The sequence below is a fragment of the Lithobates pipiens genome, unplaced genomic scaffold (genome assembly GCF_037356315.1).
Source record: "Lithobates pipiens isolate NorthernLeopardFrog02 unplaced genomic scaffold, aLitPip1_a1.2 Scaffold_28, whole genome shotgun sequence".
Lineage (NCBI taxonomy): Eukaryota > Metazoa > Chordata > Amphibia > Anura > Ranidae > Lithobates > Lithobates pipiens.
In genome coordinates this window covers 76254064-76271592 of record NW_027507789.1, presented here as the reverse complement: position 1 = coordinate 76271592, position 17529 = coordinate 76254064, and the positions used below count along the sequence as shown (strand labels likewise).

General features: G+C 41.6%; 1 protein-coding gene across 1 annotated transcript in view; it reads left to right on the top strand.

The window, feature by feature from the left end:
* LOC143935496 (P43 5S RNA-binding protein-like) overlaps positions 1–17529 on the top strand; it is a 107469-nt gene that overhangs the window by 56675 nt on the left and 33265 nt on the right. The window contains exon 4 of the mRNA XM_077459417.1: positions 8714–8802. Within this exon, the coding sequence (XP_077315543.1) occupies positions 8714–8802 (89 nt within the window). The remainder of the gene's footprint in view (positions 1–8713; positions 8803–17529) is intronic.

The following is a 17529-nucleotide window of genomic DNA, read 5'->3' as shown; positions in this document are numbered from 1 at the left end:
GATGGGCATTTAAATTTTTCTTTATTTTTTATTTTTTCCTTAAAATTCCCTCCTAAACTTGGGGTGCATGTTATACGCCGATTAAATATGGTATCTATTTATTTATGAATACGTGTCATCTTCAGTCTATCTCATTTGCTTTTAAGCAAACTTCTAAGTATTCATGCACTAGACCACGCACTTTATTTTTTTTATTTTTTTTTCTACATATTTCGGACTTACCCCAGCTGCATGACCATTCTAATAAAATAACACAAGGAAAATACCACCATACATTGAGGCTCACTGCACTAGCGCAGGGGGGAATTTTTTCTCTGTATGATCCAAGAGACTATCGGTACATTGCCATTGAGAAAAGGGAGATGTAATTTCACCTGGTGTACCCAGAGAGCTTGATCATGACTGGGCACATGCCATCTGGCGCTCACTGACAGCCAGCTGCTTTGGCAAATAGTCTTCTTTTGGTGCAGACTGCCTCAGGTAGGTGTAGTAAGCTGGTGTCAACACCAAACAGTGAAGTAAAGCTGTGCTACTTCTGTAAATGTTGCTGCTGGAGATGTCAGTATAGGAAAGTGTTCAACAAAAAACACATCATAAAATAAAAGGTCTTTCCTGAGCAATCGCTGCCAACAGGGCAGTCCATGAGTTCAAGCTTGCATCTATGAACAAGGACCTGAACATCTTTTAAACTTCTCTCAATTACTTTACGCAGCTCGGGTTTTCATTTGTAATATGTCGCCCAGCAAGAGAACACTCTGCCATAGGAAAAGTAAATGCATTGAACAGTAAAGATGAGGAACAAACTCCTTATTGGGCATCATACTCGTAGCATATGCATTCAATCTCAGTCTGCCTCTTCCTCGTGGCGTTGTAGGACCTGCTCATAGCGATCCAACCAGGCCGTCTCCTCCTTGGGAGATTCAAAGAATTGGGCTTGGTCTTATGCAGTGACTCCAAGTTTTGCTGGATAAATCATGGTGTAAAGGGCAGTTGTAGAAGCTGTAATCTTCTCTTAACATCAGTGTGCCCTTGCACTTTTGCCAAGAAATCCAGATAAAAACACCCTGGTATATGTATAAAAATATGCTGGCTCGGTCCTGTGCTTGATGCAGCACAGCCTCCTGGTCATGGAGCAATTTCAGCAGCACAAACGTCAGTTCGAGCCCTTTCCACTGCAAAGGGGTTTTTTCATGTTTGATGAGAAGGCTTGGCTTGCAGTCTCTGCTCTAAATTCACCCCAAAGATGTTTTATTGGTTTGAAGTCAGAACTGTGGAAACTGTTGGCTGGCCCCCTTCTGTTTCAACATGAGTGTACAAAGCAAGGTCCATAAAAGGCATGGATGAGAGTTTGAGGTGAAGGAACTTGGATGGCTTCAACCCAATAGAGCAGAGACTGCGAGCCTGACCTCCAAAAATGCGCTTCTGGAAGAATGGTCAAACACTTCCATAGACTCACTCCAAACCTTGTGGACAGCCTTGCCAGAAGAGTGGAAGCAGTTATAGCTGCAAAGGCTGGGTGAACTCAACATTGAACACTGACAGACTGGCATGCCATTAAAGTACATGTAAAAGGCAGGAGTCCAATACTTTTCACAATATAGTGTATGTGGTAATTTGATGCAATATTTTTTTTATTTATTTTTTTGCACGAACAGATTCGTTGCAGGTATGTAACATTTGGTAAGGGGTGGAAGGGTTGGAGCGGCGCTGCTTTTTCCTATACATGTTTAAGATTTAATCAAAAAAATTTAAGGTAGTGGCTGCCCAATTCATTTTGTTTGGAGTTTCTGTGGTGCTGTTACTAGAGATGGGTCGAACACCCCCTGATTCTGTTTCTGCCAGAACTCTTGCACATCGCAAATGTTTTGACCTGAACGGCAAACCCCATTGAAGTCTAGTCTATGGGACCTGAACGTCCCCATTTTGAAGGCTTGTAAGCAAGTTATTGGGTAAAAATTTTTTTGTTTAATGTCCCTGTCAAACTGTTGCAGGAAAAACAAAATTGCCTGTCAACTTGATTTCCAGGATGGCTTGTTGAGAGATGGGCTCCTCCCATCTAGCACAGTATCCACTTTTATTCACTTTATTCACTTTATCCACACACTGCATTCACTTTATCCACTTTAGTTGAAATGCAGGTTTTGGACAAGAGTTCCTCAGTAGTAACAAATAACCGAAGACACAGCTAATGTCCTACCTAAGAAATACTATAAAAAGTAGCGCTAAGGTTATAAAGTTGGTTGCTGCCTCCTACAAGTCCACAGCCCTCTGAAAAGGCAGTGTATAGACACATTTTTTAGAAAGGATATAGGGCCCATTCCACCAGGGCCCTGGCCTAAAATGGCAAGAGCTACCCCAATCCAAAACTGTAAAGCAGCCACCTAGTCAAGCTTCCAGATATTTGTCAAGCATTACCTAATAATATACTAATTTTGTCTCCCTCGCTTCTTAGAGGGTAGAGAGGTCTTTGGGAATCCCTTCTATCACTGACTGGGCGTGTACAATTTTGTGTTAGCGCCATGGGCCCTATATCCTTTCTAAAGTTTATACCTACCACCCATGCTACAACATGAAGAGGGTGGGAACCGGTGCCATCTTGGAAATCCAAGTTAACAGGTAATAACTTGGTATTTTCCCCAGTAGTCTTCCAGAACCTACTAGGGAGGGCCCACATCCTGAAGCGCCTTTCTCCCAAAAGCCTGGTTGTTGGAGGACAAAGATCCAGAAGGTAATGCTTGACTAGGTGGCTGCTTTACAGTTTGGGATTGGGGTAGCTCTTGCCATTTTTTTTTTTTTTTAGGCCAGGGCCCTGGTGGAATGGGCTCTAAGATTTTGGGGAGCCTGCAGCTGGGTGGTTGCATAGGCCTCTGATTGCAGCTTGCAGCCATCTAGCGATTTGTTTGTGCTTATGTTATATTGAACAAAAACAAGTCTTTCTTTTTATGGAAAGCAAAATCCAGATACACCACATCTATGGGCCTTCCTCTATCTAGATGGCAGCTCACCTCATCCATAGAAGGTTAATAGTAGTAGACCTGTGCATCTTGTTTTGTCCCGAATTGTTGTTTGGAAATTCAGATGCATCCACATTAAATTGGTCAGTTTATATGAATCCGCAATAATGATTCAAATCGAAAAAAGGCCAAAATTGGAATGTAATTCGAAACGAATTTGGGGAAAAAATAGAGATCTATTTTCTAAAGGACAATAAAATAGAAAACAAAATACCGCAATAGCATAAAAGAATAGTATAGACTGACCGTCTTCCAAAAATCTAATTTTAGAATAGGTTGGAAAAGAATTCAAAACGATGGAAACGAAACTAGAAAAGAATAGAAAAAAATCAGACCCAGTAAACTTTTTTTTTTTTTTTTTTTTTTTTTTTTTTTTCCCTAATCCATTTCTATTTGAATTTCGAAATGGTTAACTCTTTTGAATTCGGTAGTGTTTTTTTTTTTTTTTTTTTTTTTTTTTTTTTAAATTGGTGAAAACTAATTTTAGTCAAACGAAACCAAACTTTTCATCCTGCACATGTCTAGTTAATTGGTTTGGCAAGAACACTGCTAATGATATTGTTTTTCATGACTGAAATCTTGTGTATGGTCCCTTATCCCCCTCCGAGAGCTTGCATACTATTGCTGTTGGGCTAACTGGTCTATTTCCCAGGGATGTCTTTTTGGCCCCTTTTTTTTTAATTTATTTTTATTTATTTTTTTAAATATTGGTGCTCTATTGACTTTTCTCAAATCGGCTGGTACCATTCCAATCAAACTGTCAGTAAAAATTGGGAACAATGGTCTGGCAAATACTTGACTGAGTTCCCAAAGTACCCTCGGGTGAAAGCCATCTGGTTCCGGTGATTTTTACGCTTTCTAATTCTGTCCTGTTGGCCATGATGGTACTTCCTGTGGTGTGTCCGGAGGATAAATACTGCAGTTTTTGTTACTGAAGCCCCTTGATTTCCCTCGCAGACTAATAAATTTTGATGCCTTCGCCATCTAATCATCCTTTGTAATGAGATGTCCTCCCTCATTCTTTGAGGCCAATATGGTCTGTCCTCCCTTTCCTACTGTTTAGATACTTAAAGACTTTCTTAGGATCTTGTTTGCTCTCCTCCACTATTTCTTTCATGTTCTATCTTGGCTGCCCTAATTGCACCCTTGCATTTCTTGTTGCATTCTTTGTAACGTCTGAATGCTTATGATGCCTCTACCGTGTGTGTGTGTGGGGTGTGCTTTTTTGGCCTTTTGCTTTTATATGCATTTTTACATTGGAGTTAAGCCATCCAGGACTGCTATTTGCTTTTAAATGCATTTCCCAGTGGGATGCATTGGCTGATGCCCTTATTTAATATGCTCCTAAAGCGAACCCATCTCCTCCGTGTTCTTTGTTCCTAAGATTCAGAAGAAGCAAGGCTCGCAGTTTGGGAACGTTGGCTCTTTCAAATTCAGTGTCTTTGTATTCCCCCTTATGTTTCCCATTTGTATTTATACTGAGGCCAATTTACCTGTGATTGCTGTTTCCTAAATTGCCCCTTATTTCCACATCCGTGATCAGGTCTGTATTGGTAATCAGTAGATCAAGTAACGCTTTGTTTCTAGTTGGTGCGTAAACCATCTGACCCATGACATTGTCCTGCAAGACATTTAGGAACTGTCGAGTCTTAGATGAATGTGTGAAACCCTCTGCCCAGTCTGTCTGGATAATTAAAATCTCCCATTATAACCCTTGCCATCCTTGCTGCTAATACAAATTGTAGGGTCTATCTCCTCTTCTTCCCTCAGGTTGGGGGACCTACAGCATACTCCCTGGTGCATGACAATGAGTGGCGAGAGTATGCAGAAATGTCCGGGGGATGAAGTAATTGATGCTATTGAATGGCCCCCATGCTTGCCTGACCTAAATCCAAATAGAACACCTCTGGGACATTGTTTTGGTCCATCCGGTGATGCCAGGTTGCACCTCGGTCTGTTTCAGAGCTCAGTGATGCACTGTTGATCTGGGAGGATATGCCCCAGGATGCCATCTCTCATTAGGAGCATGCACCAACATTGCCATGCGTGCATACAAGCACATGGTGGCCATACAAACGGAGTACCATTTTTGAGTTGCTGCAATGAAATGTCGTTGACTTCAGCCCTCTGTAGGTTGATGGGTTCATTTCCATCCTTTTCATGCCTAACATTTACCCAGTTCATATCGGCATGATTTTCTCCCCCATTGAGACAGTGTGTCATAGACCAATAGAGGCTGTCCACTTTTTTTTAATTTTTTTTATTTTTTTTACCGTTGCCGCAATGCCATTTTATATTACTTTGATTTCGGCTATGTGTTCTTGCTCATGATATTCATTGGCCTAAGGGATTCAGGTCTTTTCTCTAGTTGGTGTCATTCTCCTATTGGGGGGGGGGGGGGGTGTGGGGTGTGGGGTCATGGTCATGAAGGTCATCCTGATATTTGTTTTTGTGTACGTGTTGCAGGTTTGTCAAACACCAATAAAAAAAAGTGTTTTTTAAAGAATAGAGTTTACAAGATCAAACCTAAGATGTTTGAACATAAAGGAGGAATGAAGCTAATCAAAATATAGGCTAGTTGGTAGGCAGAAGGAACAATGAGTAACAACCTAACCATTTTTGTTTTTAATGTAGTGCTGGGAGAGGGCACAGGCGAGGCTGGGTTATTTGGCAATGTGAAAAGGGCTATTTTTAGGGGGTCAGAGGAAGAAAACGTCATGTCTTGTGGGACAGCTTCAAAACCATAGAAGGGAACGATTGGAGAAAGAGGGGAATATAGGCATCCACAAGGTTAACCTGAGAGCCATCATGAGGTGTAGTCGGAACTACTTAATGTTGGCTACCATGGCAAGAGGACCATGTCGTCAAAGGTAGGTGGTAGGCGATATTTAACCGAGGGTGCCATATATTGTCACATTTGGGGACCTAATCTTTCTATAGCTGCAATCTTGGCATATATTATAGTACTGTTCTTCGTTTCAGGTACTACCAGAGAAGGTGATTGTCAATAAAAAAAAAAATTCAAACTAACCTGTTGCGCTCATGCACCAGATTGTAAATATGGGCCTACTTTTCAGTTCATTAGCAATTTTGCTTGCCATTTAAAAGTTCTCACAAGGTATGCAAGGCTCTTGTGGGTAACTGCATCCTTGGCAGTCAGTTCAGAGAAGCTGTCCCCTCTTTGGACCCACCTGCCCAGCTTAAGGTGGGGGGAGGGGGGGTTGACTTATGTGTTTTGTGGACTGACTAGACCACATGCCAGCCAAATGGGTGTCTTGGGCTACAAAATGTTGTAAACCCCTGCCAGAGGTTTCATTTACTTCCAACCTGGGTCTGTTGCCCGAAGTTGGCAGACTTCCATCTGGCCATTAAGGAACTCCTGGCCCAGGAGGGTAGTGATCCCAGTTCTGCTGCAGGAAGGATTTCAGGGGTTTAATTTGGACTCTTTATTGCCCAGGAGGATAATGGGGTTAAAGTAAAACTAGTCTTGTATATGTTCTAGCGAAAGCCACAACTTTCAAGAAAACGTATTCAGTTGGTGTCCCTGCATCAAGGGAAATTCTGGCATCCATAGACCTCAATGCATACTTGTGTACCCATTTACCAGGGGCACCAACCATTCTTTTGCTGCGTGACTAGGAGATGAATACTACCATATTTTCAATTTGCCTTTTTGGCCTAGACACCGTTCCTTGGGTGTTCAGCAAAAATGTCTGTCCCAGGGAGCTGCCTTGAGGCCAAGAGGTATTCCAGGCCTGGAGCACCTTGGATGACCTGTTTTGGGAAAGTCTTGCTTGGAGTTGGCATAATTTCTTAGTCTTTCAGAAAATTGGGCAGACAGTGCATGTAGTTGTAGGTCTATAGGATTGCAAAACTCTTCATTTATGCTTACTTACCAGTGACACTATTGCTGCAACTACTGGTGGCTCCAGATTGGCCCTGCAGGTATTAGTACATGAAATTTGTCAATCTGGTGGCATCTACTGGTCCGGAAGACTTGTCTCAAGGGCCCATTTACCACCCTGCTTAGCTGCTGACATTGACAGATTGGCTGTAAGCCAATTCCTTATGGGACGGAAGGTTGTCAGACAATAGATACCATAGCTAAACTAAGGCTCGCAAGGCCAGATCCTGTAAAAGCTTTTTACTTTTTTTTTTTTTTTTTCCTGCTTGTCAAGACAAATTTTGTTCTGTAGGATCTAAATCTAGCTTTGTCACAATTCAATATTCGCCCTTTAACCACTTCCCGACCAGCGCACGACTATGTACGTCGACAGAATGGCACGGGCAGGCATATTGGCGTACAGGTACGTCCAATATTCAATCCCGCCCTGCCATGGGGAGCGCACCGCCGGCGGCACGCTCCCACGCTGGTCGGGACCCCCGTGAGTCCGGTCGCAGGACCCGCGGACTCTATCGCCGCGGGCATCCCCGCGATCGTCTCACGGAGCGGCCGAATGGAGGAAATGCCGAGTAAACAGCATTTCTCCATTCTGCCTAGAAACTAGTGACTCTGATCTCTGCTCCATGTGATTGGAGCAGAGATCAGTGTTCACTAAATGAAAGCCCAAGCCCCCACAGTTGGTGACACACCCCTAGGAACACTTAACCCCTACACTGCCACCCACTGGTTAACCCCTTCACTGCCAGTGTCATTTACACAGGAATCACTGCATTTATATAGCAGTGATTACTGTATAAATGACAATGGTCCCAAAAATGTGTCAAAAATGTCCACTGGGTCCCCCACAATGTCGCAGTCACAAAAAAAATCGCTGATCGCCGCCATTACTAGTAAAAAAAAAAAATAGAAAATTATTAATAAAAATGCTATAAAACTATCCCTATTTTGTAAACGCTATAACTTTTGCGCAAACCAATCAATCGCTTATTGCGTTTTTTTTTTTTTTTTTTTTGTTTTTTTTTACCAAAAATATGTAGAAGAATACGTATCGGCCTAAACTGAGGGAAAAAAATGTTTGTTTTATATATTTTTGGGGGATATTTATTATAACAAAAAGTAAAAAATGTGTTTTTTTTCAAAATTGTCGCTCTATTTTTGTTTATAGCGCAAAAAATAAAAACCGCAGAGGTGATCAAATACCACCAAAAGAGAGCTCTATTTGTGGGAAAAAAAGGACGTCAATTTTGTTTGGGAGCCACGTCGCACGACCGCAATTGTCAGTTAAAGCGACGCAGTGCCGAATCTCAAAAAGTGGTCTGGTCTTTGACCAGCAAATTGGTCCGGTCTGAAAGTGATTAATAACAGATCCCGCTACCTACATTTGAAGCATAAATTTGTCCTGTATTCAAGACATTCTTTCATGGTGACCCCCATACCAGGCTACCGCAATTATCACAGGTTTACAAGATGGCCCATTCTTTGTCCACAAGGTTGATGTGGCAACATCCTGCAACTTTTCAGGACTGGCTGGCCTGTATTGCACCCCCCTCCAGAAAAAAAATGTATTGGTTCTCAAATACCTGTTCCTTAAAGTCCTATGCAATATAAATGTGTTGCTTTAACAAAGTGTTTAAAGGTGTGGGGGCGGTTGTGTTCAGGTCAGATGGGATGGTTGGGTCTCTATACAGCCACAGTATCTGAAGATGCGGTTAGATTCATAGACCTGTGATTATGCAGAACAGTCATGTGGCTGGACCCCTATATCACAATCTTTTGTCTGTATTCTTCCTTGCAGTGCTCAGTTTCTCAGTGTTCCAAAATCTTTCATAAGAAGAGGGCTTTAAAAAATCACTTGTCGGTGCACAAAGCTGAACCCTGCTTTGCGTGAGTATACATTCTACCCAGGTGTTTAATTTTGTATAGCATGGTGGTGACTATTGATTGTGAATTGGGTGCCACAAGGAGAAGGGGCGGGGGGCCAGAAATTTGAGGCTTCCCCGTGTGTGTGTTTTTTTTTTTTTTATTTTTTTTTTATTTTTTTTTTTTATTTTTTTTACCCCAAATGTGAGTCAGAAATTTTTCATAAGTCTGTTTTATTAACAAAGGACTCTGGACATGAATTGTACAATACAAAATTTTAAAACGTGCGCTCGGGTGTACATAGTTATCCAATTTGGATTGGATAAAAAGTCAAACGGTTAACAATATCATGTAAAAGGTATACATCAAAGGATGCAACCCACAGTAATGACTATAGTGACTAAATGTGCCTCCACAATAAAAGGCCGGAGGGGAGAAGATGGTAACCAAGGCACCTGAAATTTATCATAATTGTAGTAATTGGTACATTAAATTGTATCAATGTTCTAACCTGAATATGAGAACTTTTCTATACAGTGGAAAGATGAGAAACCATTTGTTTTTTTTTTTAAAGAGGGGCGGGGGGGGGGGGGGGGGGAAATCGCCCAAAAAATTGAAAGGAAAAGAACAAAATGTGATTTTTAAAATTAAAATGTTGGTTTATTAAATTATGAAGAGGTAGTGAGTGTTCTATCATATTGCAACTCAATTTGGGCTTCAATCAAAACATTTATGCCCAAAATAAGTGAAAAGTGAAAAAGTAACAAATTATGCAAGAAGTGGTAAAAGTGCAAGGAAACGGAGTGATGGGAAAAGTGTTCATGTAGTTGCATACACCTTATTCCCTTAGAAAAGTGCTACGTTAAAAATATGTACATATTCAAAGATTTGATCCAGTGAGATAAAAAGCATGCCAACAGCCCAAACATATACACAAACACGCGCACGCTAAAAAGGGTGGGGGAGTGCACTAAAATTGGTGAAATAGTGAGTGTTGAAACAAGAAAAGAGACTCAAGTGAAAATGAGTGAGTAAACAGAAGGTGCCACTGAAGATTGAAGTGCTGAGGTGAATATAATCACTCAGTGGAAAAAGGGCTGCCAAAGGCAAGTGCCTGGTTTCTATATTAAAGTTGTTAGACCACTGTGACATCCAGCAAATAATGCAGTGTCTGGTTACCAGAGTCAAAGGGCATATAGATGTGACCTATTCCTCCTTTTTCATTCAAAGTCCATAAAATGTAACTAGAAAAGCTAAAATTTCTGGGGAAACTGTGTGAAGTGTTCTTGCCTCCACCTACTGGAGTGGGTGGAGTAATTGGGTGGAGTGGCTTAAAGCGGGATTCCACCCTAAAGTGGAACCTCCGCTGATCGGAACCCCCCCCCCCCCCCCTCCGGTGTCACAATTGACACCTTTCAGGGGGGAGGGGGGTAGAGATACCTGTCAGGTATTTTCACCCACTTCCGGGCATAGACTCCCACGGGAGTCTACACCATTTCCTGCCCTGCCGCGCTGTCTGCTGGGACACACACGGGTCCCAGTGACAGCGCGGAGATTTCCTATTGCGCGGCGCAGTAGGGAACCGGGAAGTGAAGCCGATTCGCTTCACTTCCTGATTCCCTCACCTAGAATGGCGGCAGCAGCCGAGGCCCGAGCGGTCGATCGGCCTCGGCTGCCGGCATCGCTGGAACCCCGGGACAGGTGAGTGTCCATTTAGTCAGCAGCTGTAGTATTTATAGCTGCTGGCTTTTAATAATTTTTTTTTGGCGGAATCCCTCTTTAAGTAACTGTTTTGTGGCTTGAGTGGCTGGAGTAACTGAAGTGTTTTACAAAGATGAATATTCCAAAAAGTATAAATAGTAGTAAAAGTTGAAGTCCCATTTTCTGAAAGAGCTGAACATCTACTTTATTTTTTTTTTATTTTTTTCATGGGGGGGGGGGGTCAGTATGTTTTGGCTGATAATGTGGTGGTCATAAAATTATTTGGCTGATAATCCGGGGGGGGGGGGGGGGGGGGGTGTGATCTGTTTGGGGTCATAATGTTTTAGCTGATCATGGGGTTGTCAGTTTGTCACCTCCCACTCTCTAGTTTTGAACATTTTGCCATTCATTCCTATGGGACAAATTTCACCGCAAAAAAAATTTTGTGAACCATTTGGCGAAACGTTCCACAAAGTAATGGCACACCAATCGTTAACAATCCACACGTTTCGGTATATTACTGCCCATGTAGTGTAAAAGCTGTGGGAGGAGTTAGGGTGGTAAATTTGACTATAATAAGAATAACTAGAAAATGCATGGGAATGCTGAATAGCATGAAAACTGCCACCATCATATTCCTCTACTATAAATCTGTGCATGGTGTCTATGCTCTCCCCCCGGGGCTCTGTAATCTGAGATGCTCCAGCTGCCCCCCCCAATGCCATCACTGTATAAGAAGCTTTGGTAACCATGGAAACAAGACACAACAAAAGCCTGGATTGCCCTAATTTAATGAAATTTCCTGAAATGATCGCTTAACTTGAGAAGCTTTTTCACAAAAACTGTAAAGGAGATCAAACTGAAAAGATATAGCCAGATAGCTGAATATTTTGTGAACATTTTAAAGTTTGGTGTCTGTAGGTGAAAGTATGAAGGGGCTGAAACTTTTGGGAGCGAAAGAACATTTAGAAGATTTGAAGCATGCTCTCATTCACTTCAATGTTAGTCTTAAAGCTTAATATATTAAAGTATAAATAGAAGAAAAATTTAGGTCCCGTCATTGGCTGATAGAGATGAACATTTTAAAAGTTGAATGGCTTTAATAGCTGAAAGTATGCAGTATTACAGAGCCAAAAAAAGATTACCAAGAGCCCTTAAGTTCACGGTACAATCTCTCTCATGCGTTCATACCTGATGGCTTTGAAACACATGTTACTATGGTCATGCAGGGATTGTTCAGTTGATCCCTGATATGAGCAATCTCCTAATTTATCCATGAGGTGAGTAGATAATTGCTGACAGATGCCTACAATGGATCCCAAGTTCATTCATAATTATAGCACTTACCCCCAAAGGAGCTGCTGATAACTTATTGGGCCTGTACTCCATTTCCACCCCCAATGATTTGGCTCAACCCACTTGATACATCTGTGTAACAGTGTTGGTGCAAAATCCAATAAGACAATTGACTAGTCAGATAATATTCACTTTACCTGTGTTGTCACCTGGGAATACACTGCTACACCTGTTTGGAGAATGAATAAGCTTCACAACAGATTGTATTAAACCAAAAGATAAGCTTACTAGAACAGGTTCAAACATCAAACACGAACAGTTATTGGTATACAATACTGAAGCAAATGGTTGTGAATGGCCATCACATTCTCATTCGCTACCTGTTTCTCTCCTGTAGGCATGTCTCCAAGTGGGACCAATGCTCGGGCAACAACCGCAGCACTGGGCAACTTCCCACTTCAAATACTGTGTAGCACATTAAAGACTTCATAGTGTCTGCACAGTGTACTGGAACAGGATAAGACAGTATAATAATCCCCTAACAGTCTCTAGTAGGTAATAGCAACACTGTAAGGGCTTATAGTAAGGCATATAGTCTCCTCTTTTCTTCAGCTAGCCATTTATACTGCAGTACTTATAATCTGCAGGATTTCCAACCAGTAAAGCAGTGTAGGATAATAGAGCAGTAACTTCAATTGTGCAAAGTATTTGAACTCCTTCCCTGGGAATGTACTTCCAGTGGCAGTTCTTGGTAATGAAATCAGGCTTGAGGCTTATGTACGTTTAACTCTATTGAACTGAGCTGTTCCGTGAGGCTTCCGGGCCTAGCAACATTATGTGATCAGTCTAAGTGTATGAAGTGCGGCATCAAACTTCTGGGCAACGGCCCTCTCGCCACACCAGGTCTGGCTGGGTGGATGCCTCCGCTCCACAAGATCTATCTATTTGCTGCGGCCATGCCGTCGCGCTATTCCATTTCACAAGATCATCGGGAGTCCTCAGTTACCTCCATCAGGTGTCGCTGGATCCTTTCCAATCTGACCACACTGCCGCCCCAGCACACTGGTGTAAAGTTCTCCTCTGGCTTCAAATTTGTTCCGCATGATATAGGCCGTGGCTCTGTGGGACACACACCCACAGCTCCTTGCAGGCAGGCCACATGTACAGAAGAGACGGGATGGTTTATTTCAGAATTTAAAGATTAAATAAGTGGACTTTAGAGGCCCACCAGTAGTAAATCTAAAGGTTTTTTTGTTTGTTTTTTTTCTAGTTTTTTTTTTAAATTCAAATATAAAGATGAAAATACAGTTTTACAAATGAACATACATAAAAACAAATAATAAAATTATCAATATACCCTACATATGTAGATATTGACGCCACATGGCATACAAATATATTGCGTAACCACATGCATAAATTGAGCCAAGTAAGGTTCTTAACCACTTACCGACCGCCTCCTGTACATATCCATCTTTACAGGAGGCGGTCTTGTTTACGATAATGGTGGTCTCTGCAGCGGGTTTGTCGCAAGATCACCGTTGGCGGCGGGAGAGTGCCACCCCTCCCGCCGCTTACCAGAGCTGTCTGTAGCGGCGTAGGTCATGCACACTGCTGGGTATAGAGACGAGTCAGGCTAAGATGGCCTCCACTCGTCTCTCCGCCATAGGAGGGCGGAAGCAACGGCAAAACGTCACTTCCGCCCATGCCTCTTAACCACTTCAGCCCTGGACCATTTTTCTGGCCAAAGACCAGACCACTTTTTGCGATTCGGCACTGCGTCGCTTTAACTGACAATTGCGCGGTCATGCGACCTGGCTCCCAAACAAATTTGAAGTTTAGTTTTTTTTTTTTCCCACAAATAGCTTTCTTTTGGTGGTATTTGATCACCCCTGCGGTTTTAATTTTTTGTGCTATAAACAAAATAGAGCGACAATTTTGAACAAGCGTTTTTACTTTAATTTTTATTTTTTTATTTTTTCCTCAGTTTAGGCCGATGCACATTCTTCTACATATTTTTGGTTAAAATCGCAATAAGCGATTGATTGGTTTGAGCAAAAGTTATAGCGTTTACAAAATGGGGGGGATAGTTTTATGGCATTTTTATTAACTTTTAATAACATTTTTGAGAAATTTTTGGGACCATTGTCATTTATACAGCCATCACTGCTATACAAATGCAGTGATTCCTGTGTAAATGACACTGGCAGTGAAGGGGTTAACCAGTGGGTGGCAGTGTAGGGGTGTGTTACTAACTGTTGGGGGTTGGGCTTTCATTTAGTGAACACTGATCTCTGCTCCAATCATTTGTTGCTAGGCAGAATGGGGAGATGCTGTTTACAACATGGCGATCGAGTTTTCGGGACCCGCGATCGGACTCACGGGGGTCCCAACCAGGGCGCTCGCGATGGCAGGGCAGCATTAAAGATTGGACGTACTTGTATGCCAATGTGCCTGCCCATGCCATGTACATCGGCGTGCGCTGGTCAAGAACTAGTTAAAGGACCTTTTTTTTTTTTTTTTTTCTCTTCTTCTTGCGTTTAAGTCCAAATATAAGATCTGAGGACTTTTTGACCCCCAGATCTCAAATTTAAGAGGACCTGTCATGTTTGTTTTCTATTTGAAGGGATGTTTACATGCCTTTTTAATAGGAATAAAAGTGATACAGATTTTAATTTTTTTCATTTTTTAAATCTGTAAAAATCAAGTAAAATGAGATGGATAAAAAAAAAAAAAAAATTACAAAATTTAAAAACAACCTGTCCCGATGAGCTCGCGCTCAGAAGCAAACCCATATGTGAGCAGCGCGCGCATATGAAGCTGGTAGTCAAACCACACATGTGAGGTATCGCCACGATCGGTAGAGCGAGAGCAATAATTATAGCCATAGACCTGTAACGCAAAACATTCAACCTATGGAATTTTCTTTTTTAATGTTGTTTTATGGAGATTTTTGAGGGTAAAAGTGCGCTTGTAAGAATGCTGCACAAATGAGGTCTGAAAAAAAGTATTGCAATGACCGCCATTTTGTTCTCTAGGGTGTTAGAACCCCTAACATTATATATTGTTTTTTATAAGTAACTTTCTAGCAAAAAACTGTTTTAAACATGTAAACAGAGTCTGAAAAAGAGGCCTGGTCCTTAAGTGGTTAGTTAATGATCCAAAAAGGGTATGGATGTCAAAAAAGCTGTGGGTCCAGGTATGGGTCCATTGCCAATTCAACCCAGAGGAATACACACTGATGCCGCACACTAGGGCTGATTTCTATCTGTAAGGGACTTTAACTGTCATTCGGTGTAGCCCTAGCCTTTCTATGCCACATAGGCAGGGCATCTGGTTGTGCCTTGGTCAATATAATTTTGTTAAAAACTACCTGAATTTCAGCATTGTGTTGGTGCCTCTTTTGCCTCTGCGATTTCTACCATAAACCTCTCTGCATGCATTCTTGCTGTTTTGCATGTTATACTTAATGGCTACTTATTTTCATGAAATTACTGCTCATGAGGAAGAGTTTTCCACGTGCAGCATGTCGAGCTATTGAAATTTCTCATACCTGGACCCACAGCCCTTTGGACATCCATACCCTTTTTTGGAATATTAAGAACCAATTTGGCTCAATTTATGGATGTGGTTACATAATATATTTAGTATGCTATGTGGTGTCAATATCTACATATTTAGGGTATAGTGAAGATTAATTTTGTTTATTTGTAAAACTATTTTATCTTTTTATATTTGAATAATAAAACTAGATAAAAACAACAAACCTTTTCAAATCTGTTGTGCCTCTAAAGTCCACTTAATTAGTATTTCAATTTCTTTACATTCTGAAAAACCATTTTTGGGACAGTGTCACCCTGTGCAAGCTGTTTTATTTTTTTTAACCCTACCCAGCATTCAATTCAGCCACTCGGTGTTCATGGGTAGGTGAGTCCTTTTCTCAAACTATTTAAGTCCCTTCCTGTTAGGCTTTCCCTATGCTCTTGAAATGAGAAACCAAGTCCATTTTACATGTATACCAGTAGAGGGAGCTAAATACCAATTTATAGCATTAGGAGGCAAAAATACGAGAGAGACTTGGTTTGTAGTAGCCTTCTATTCCAGGCATATGTAGCCGGTCTAAGGTGGCAAAAGCAATTTTTGTCATTTTTGTAGTGGTGCTGTATGGCTACATGTCTCCCCTAGGGGGAGGTAAATGTTACTCATTTCCATGCTATAGACATGTTTGGACGTTCTACACCAGAATATCTGCCTGGTTTTGCCCACATAGAATGTGCCACGCTCGCAGGACATTAAGTAGATTACTGCAGGAGTTTGGTAATTTACTAAATATTTGACTTTAGAGACCTGACCATTGGGCAGGGCCGCATGGGTAGGTCCCATACATGGAACTGTGTGTGGGGTGTTTTTTTTTTTTTTTTTTTTTTTTTTTTTTTTTTGTATTTCCGATATTCGCTTTTTACCAATTTTTGTCTTTTAAAGACACAGCTCGTTTGAAGGTAATAGGAGCTGAGGAGACCATGTGTTTCAATAATATTTCCGATTTGTTGTGAATATCGTATGTGAGGGATCCACTTCCTACTACGTGGTCTAAACGGCAATGTTTCATCAGCCTGTGCAATGGTTCACTTATACTCTTTTTGTAGGCAGCGACAGCTGTAACCTCAATCCAGCAATCTGTTCTGAAGTTGTCCTGCCTCAATTTTGAATAGTCTCATTCGAACAAAGCCTCCTCAACCGGAGGTACTGTCTGTATGGAATAGAATTCTTTAAGGGGGTTGGATGGAAACGCTCTGCATGTAGAACCGGGTTTCCTGCTGTGCATTTTCTGTATAATGTACTAGTTAGGTTTCCTTGTGTGTGTCACACAACTTTTGTCTAGAAAGATTACGGATCTGACATGCTTCATAGTGAACTTTGTTAGATTTTTTTTTTGACCACATTAATACGAATAACTAAACTTTTTCCTCGGGCCTTCCAAAATGACTAAGACATCAATGTGCCTGAGCCATGTGGTGACATGCTTGGCCCTGACCTGCCGGCCAGGCAGAGGAGTCCTGTGAGTGCCGGGAGATGCCCTGATATAGATACAAATTGGCATATTTTTATGTAACACAGGGACGCGTTAAGTTAGAGGGGATGGGAGCTTTTTATAGTGGTGGCTTAACCACTTTAACAGCAAATTCTTCCCTCCACAGCAGCATATTCATGCTGAGGGCTCTGGAAAATATGCCTAAAAGCAGTTGCTATTTGTTACTCTAATATGCAATACATTTTATATTATGTTTTGACTTTAAATCTATAGTTGCTTACCTTCATGGTAAGGTTTATAGCTGTAAACTGCACATTGCACTCCAATCTGCAATTCCACCAATGGCTTGATGTCACACAGAATGGTGTCATACAGAACCAATGCTATAATTGGTGGTTTGGGGGGGGGGGGGGGGGGGAAATGTGGGTAAGCCCAGGTTCACACTGCTCCAACACGAAAGTTGCGTGACTTCCGATCACTTTGTCCTGCAAATTCAGTCCAACTTAAAGGTGACCTTTTTTACGCTCTGGCATTGAAGTTGTATCAAAGTCTGACTAAGTAGTGCAGGAACCTTTTCTAAAGTCGAAGCAACTTGTGTCTGATCAGTTGGCCTGCTCTCTTCCTAGGAAACCTTTAATTTGACATGTCATGCGACTTGTACTTAAGTCAGATCCCATGTCACACCATTGTGAAGCGGGCCTTAAGCTAAAAATGCTAATAGA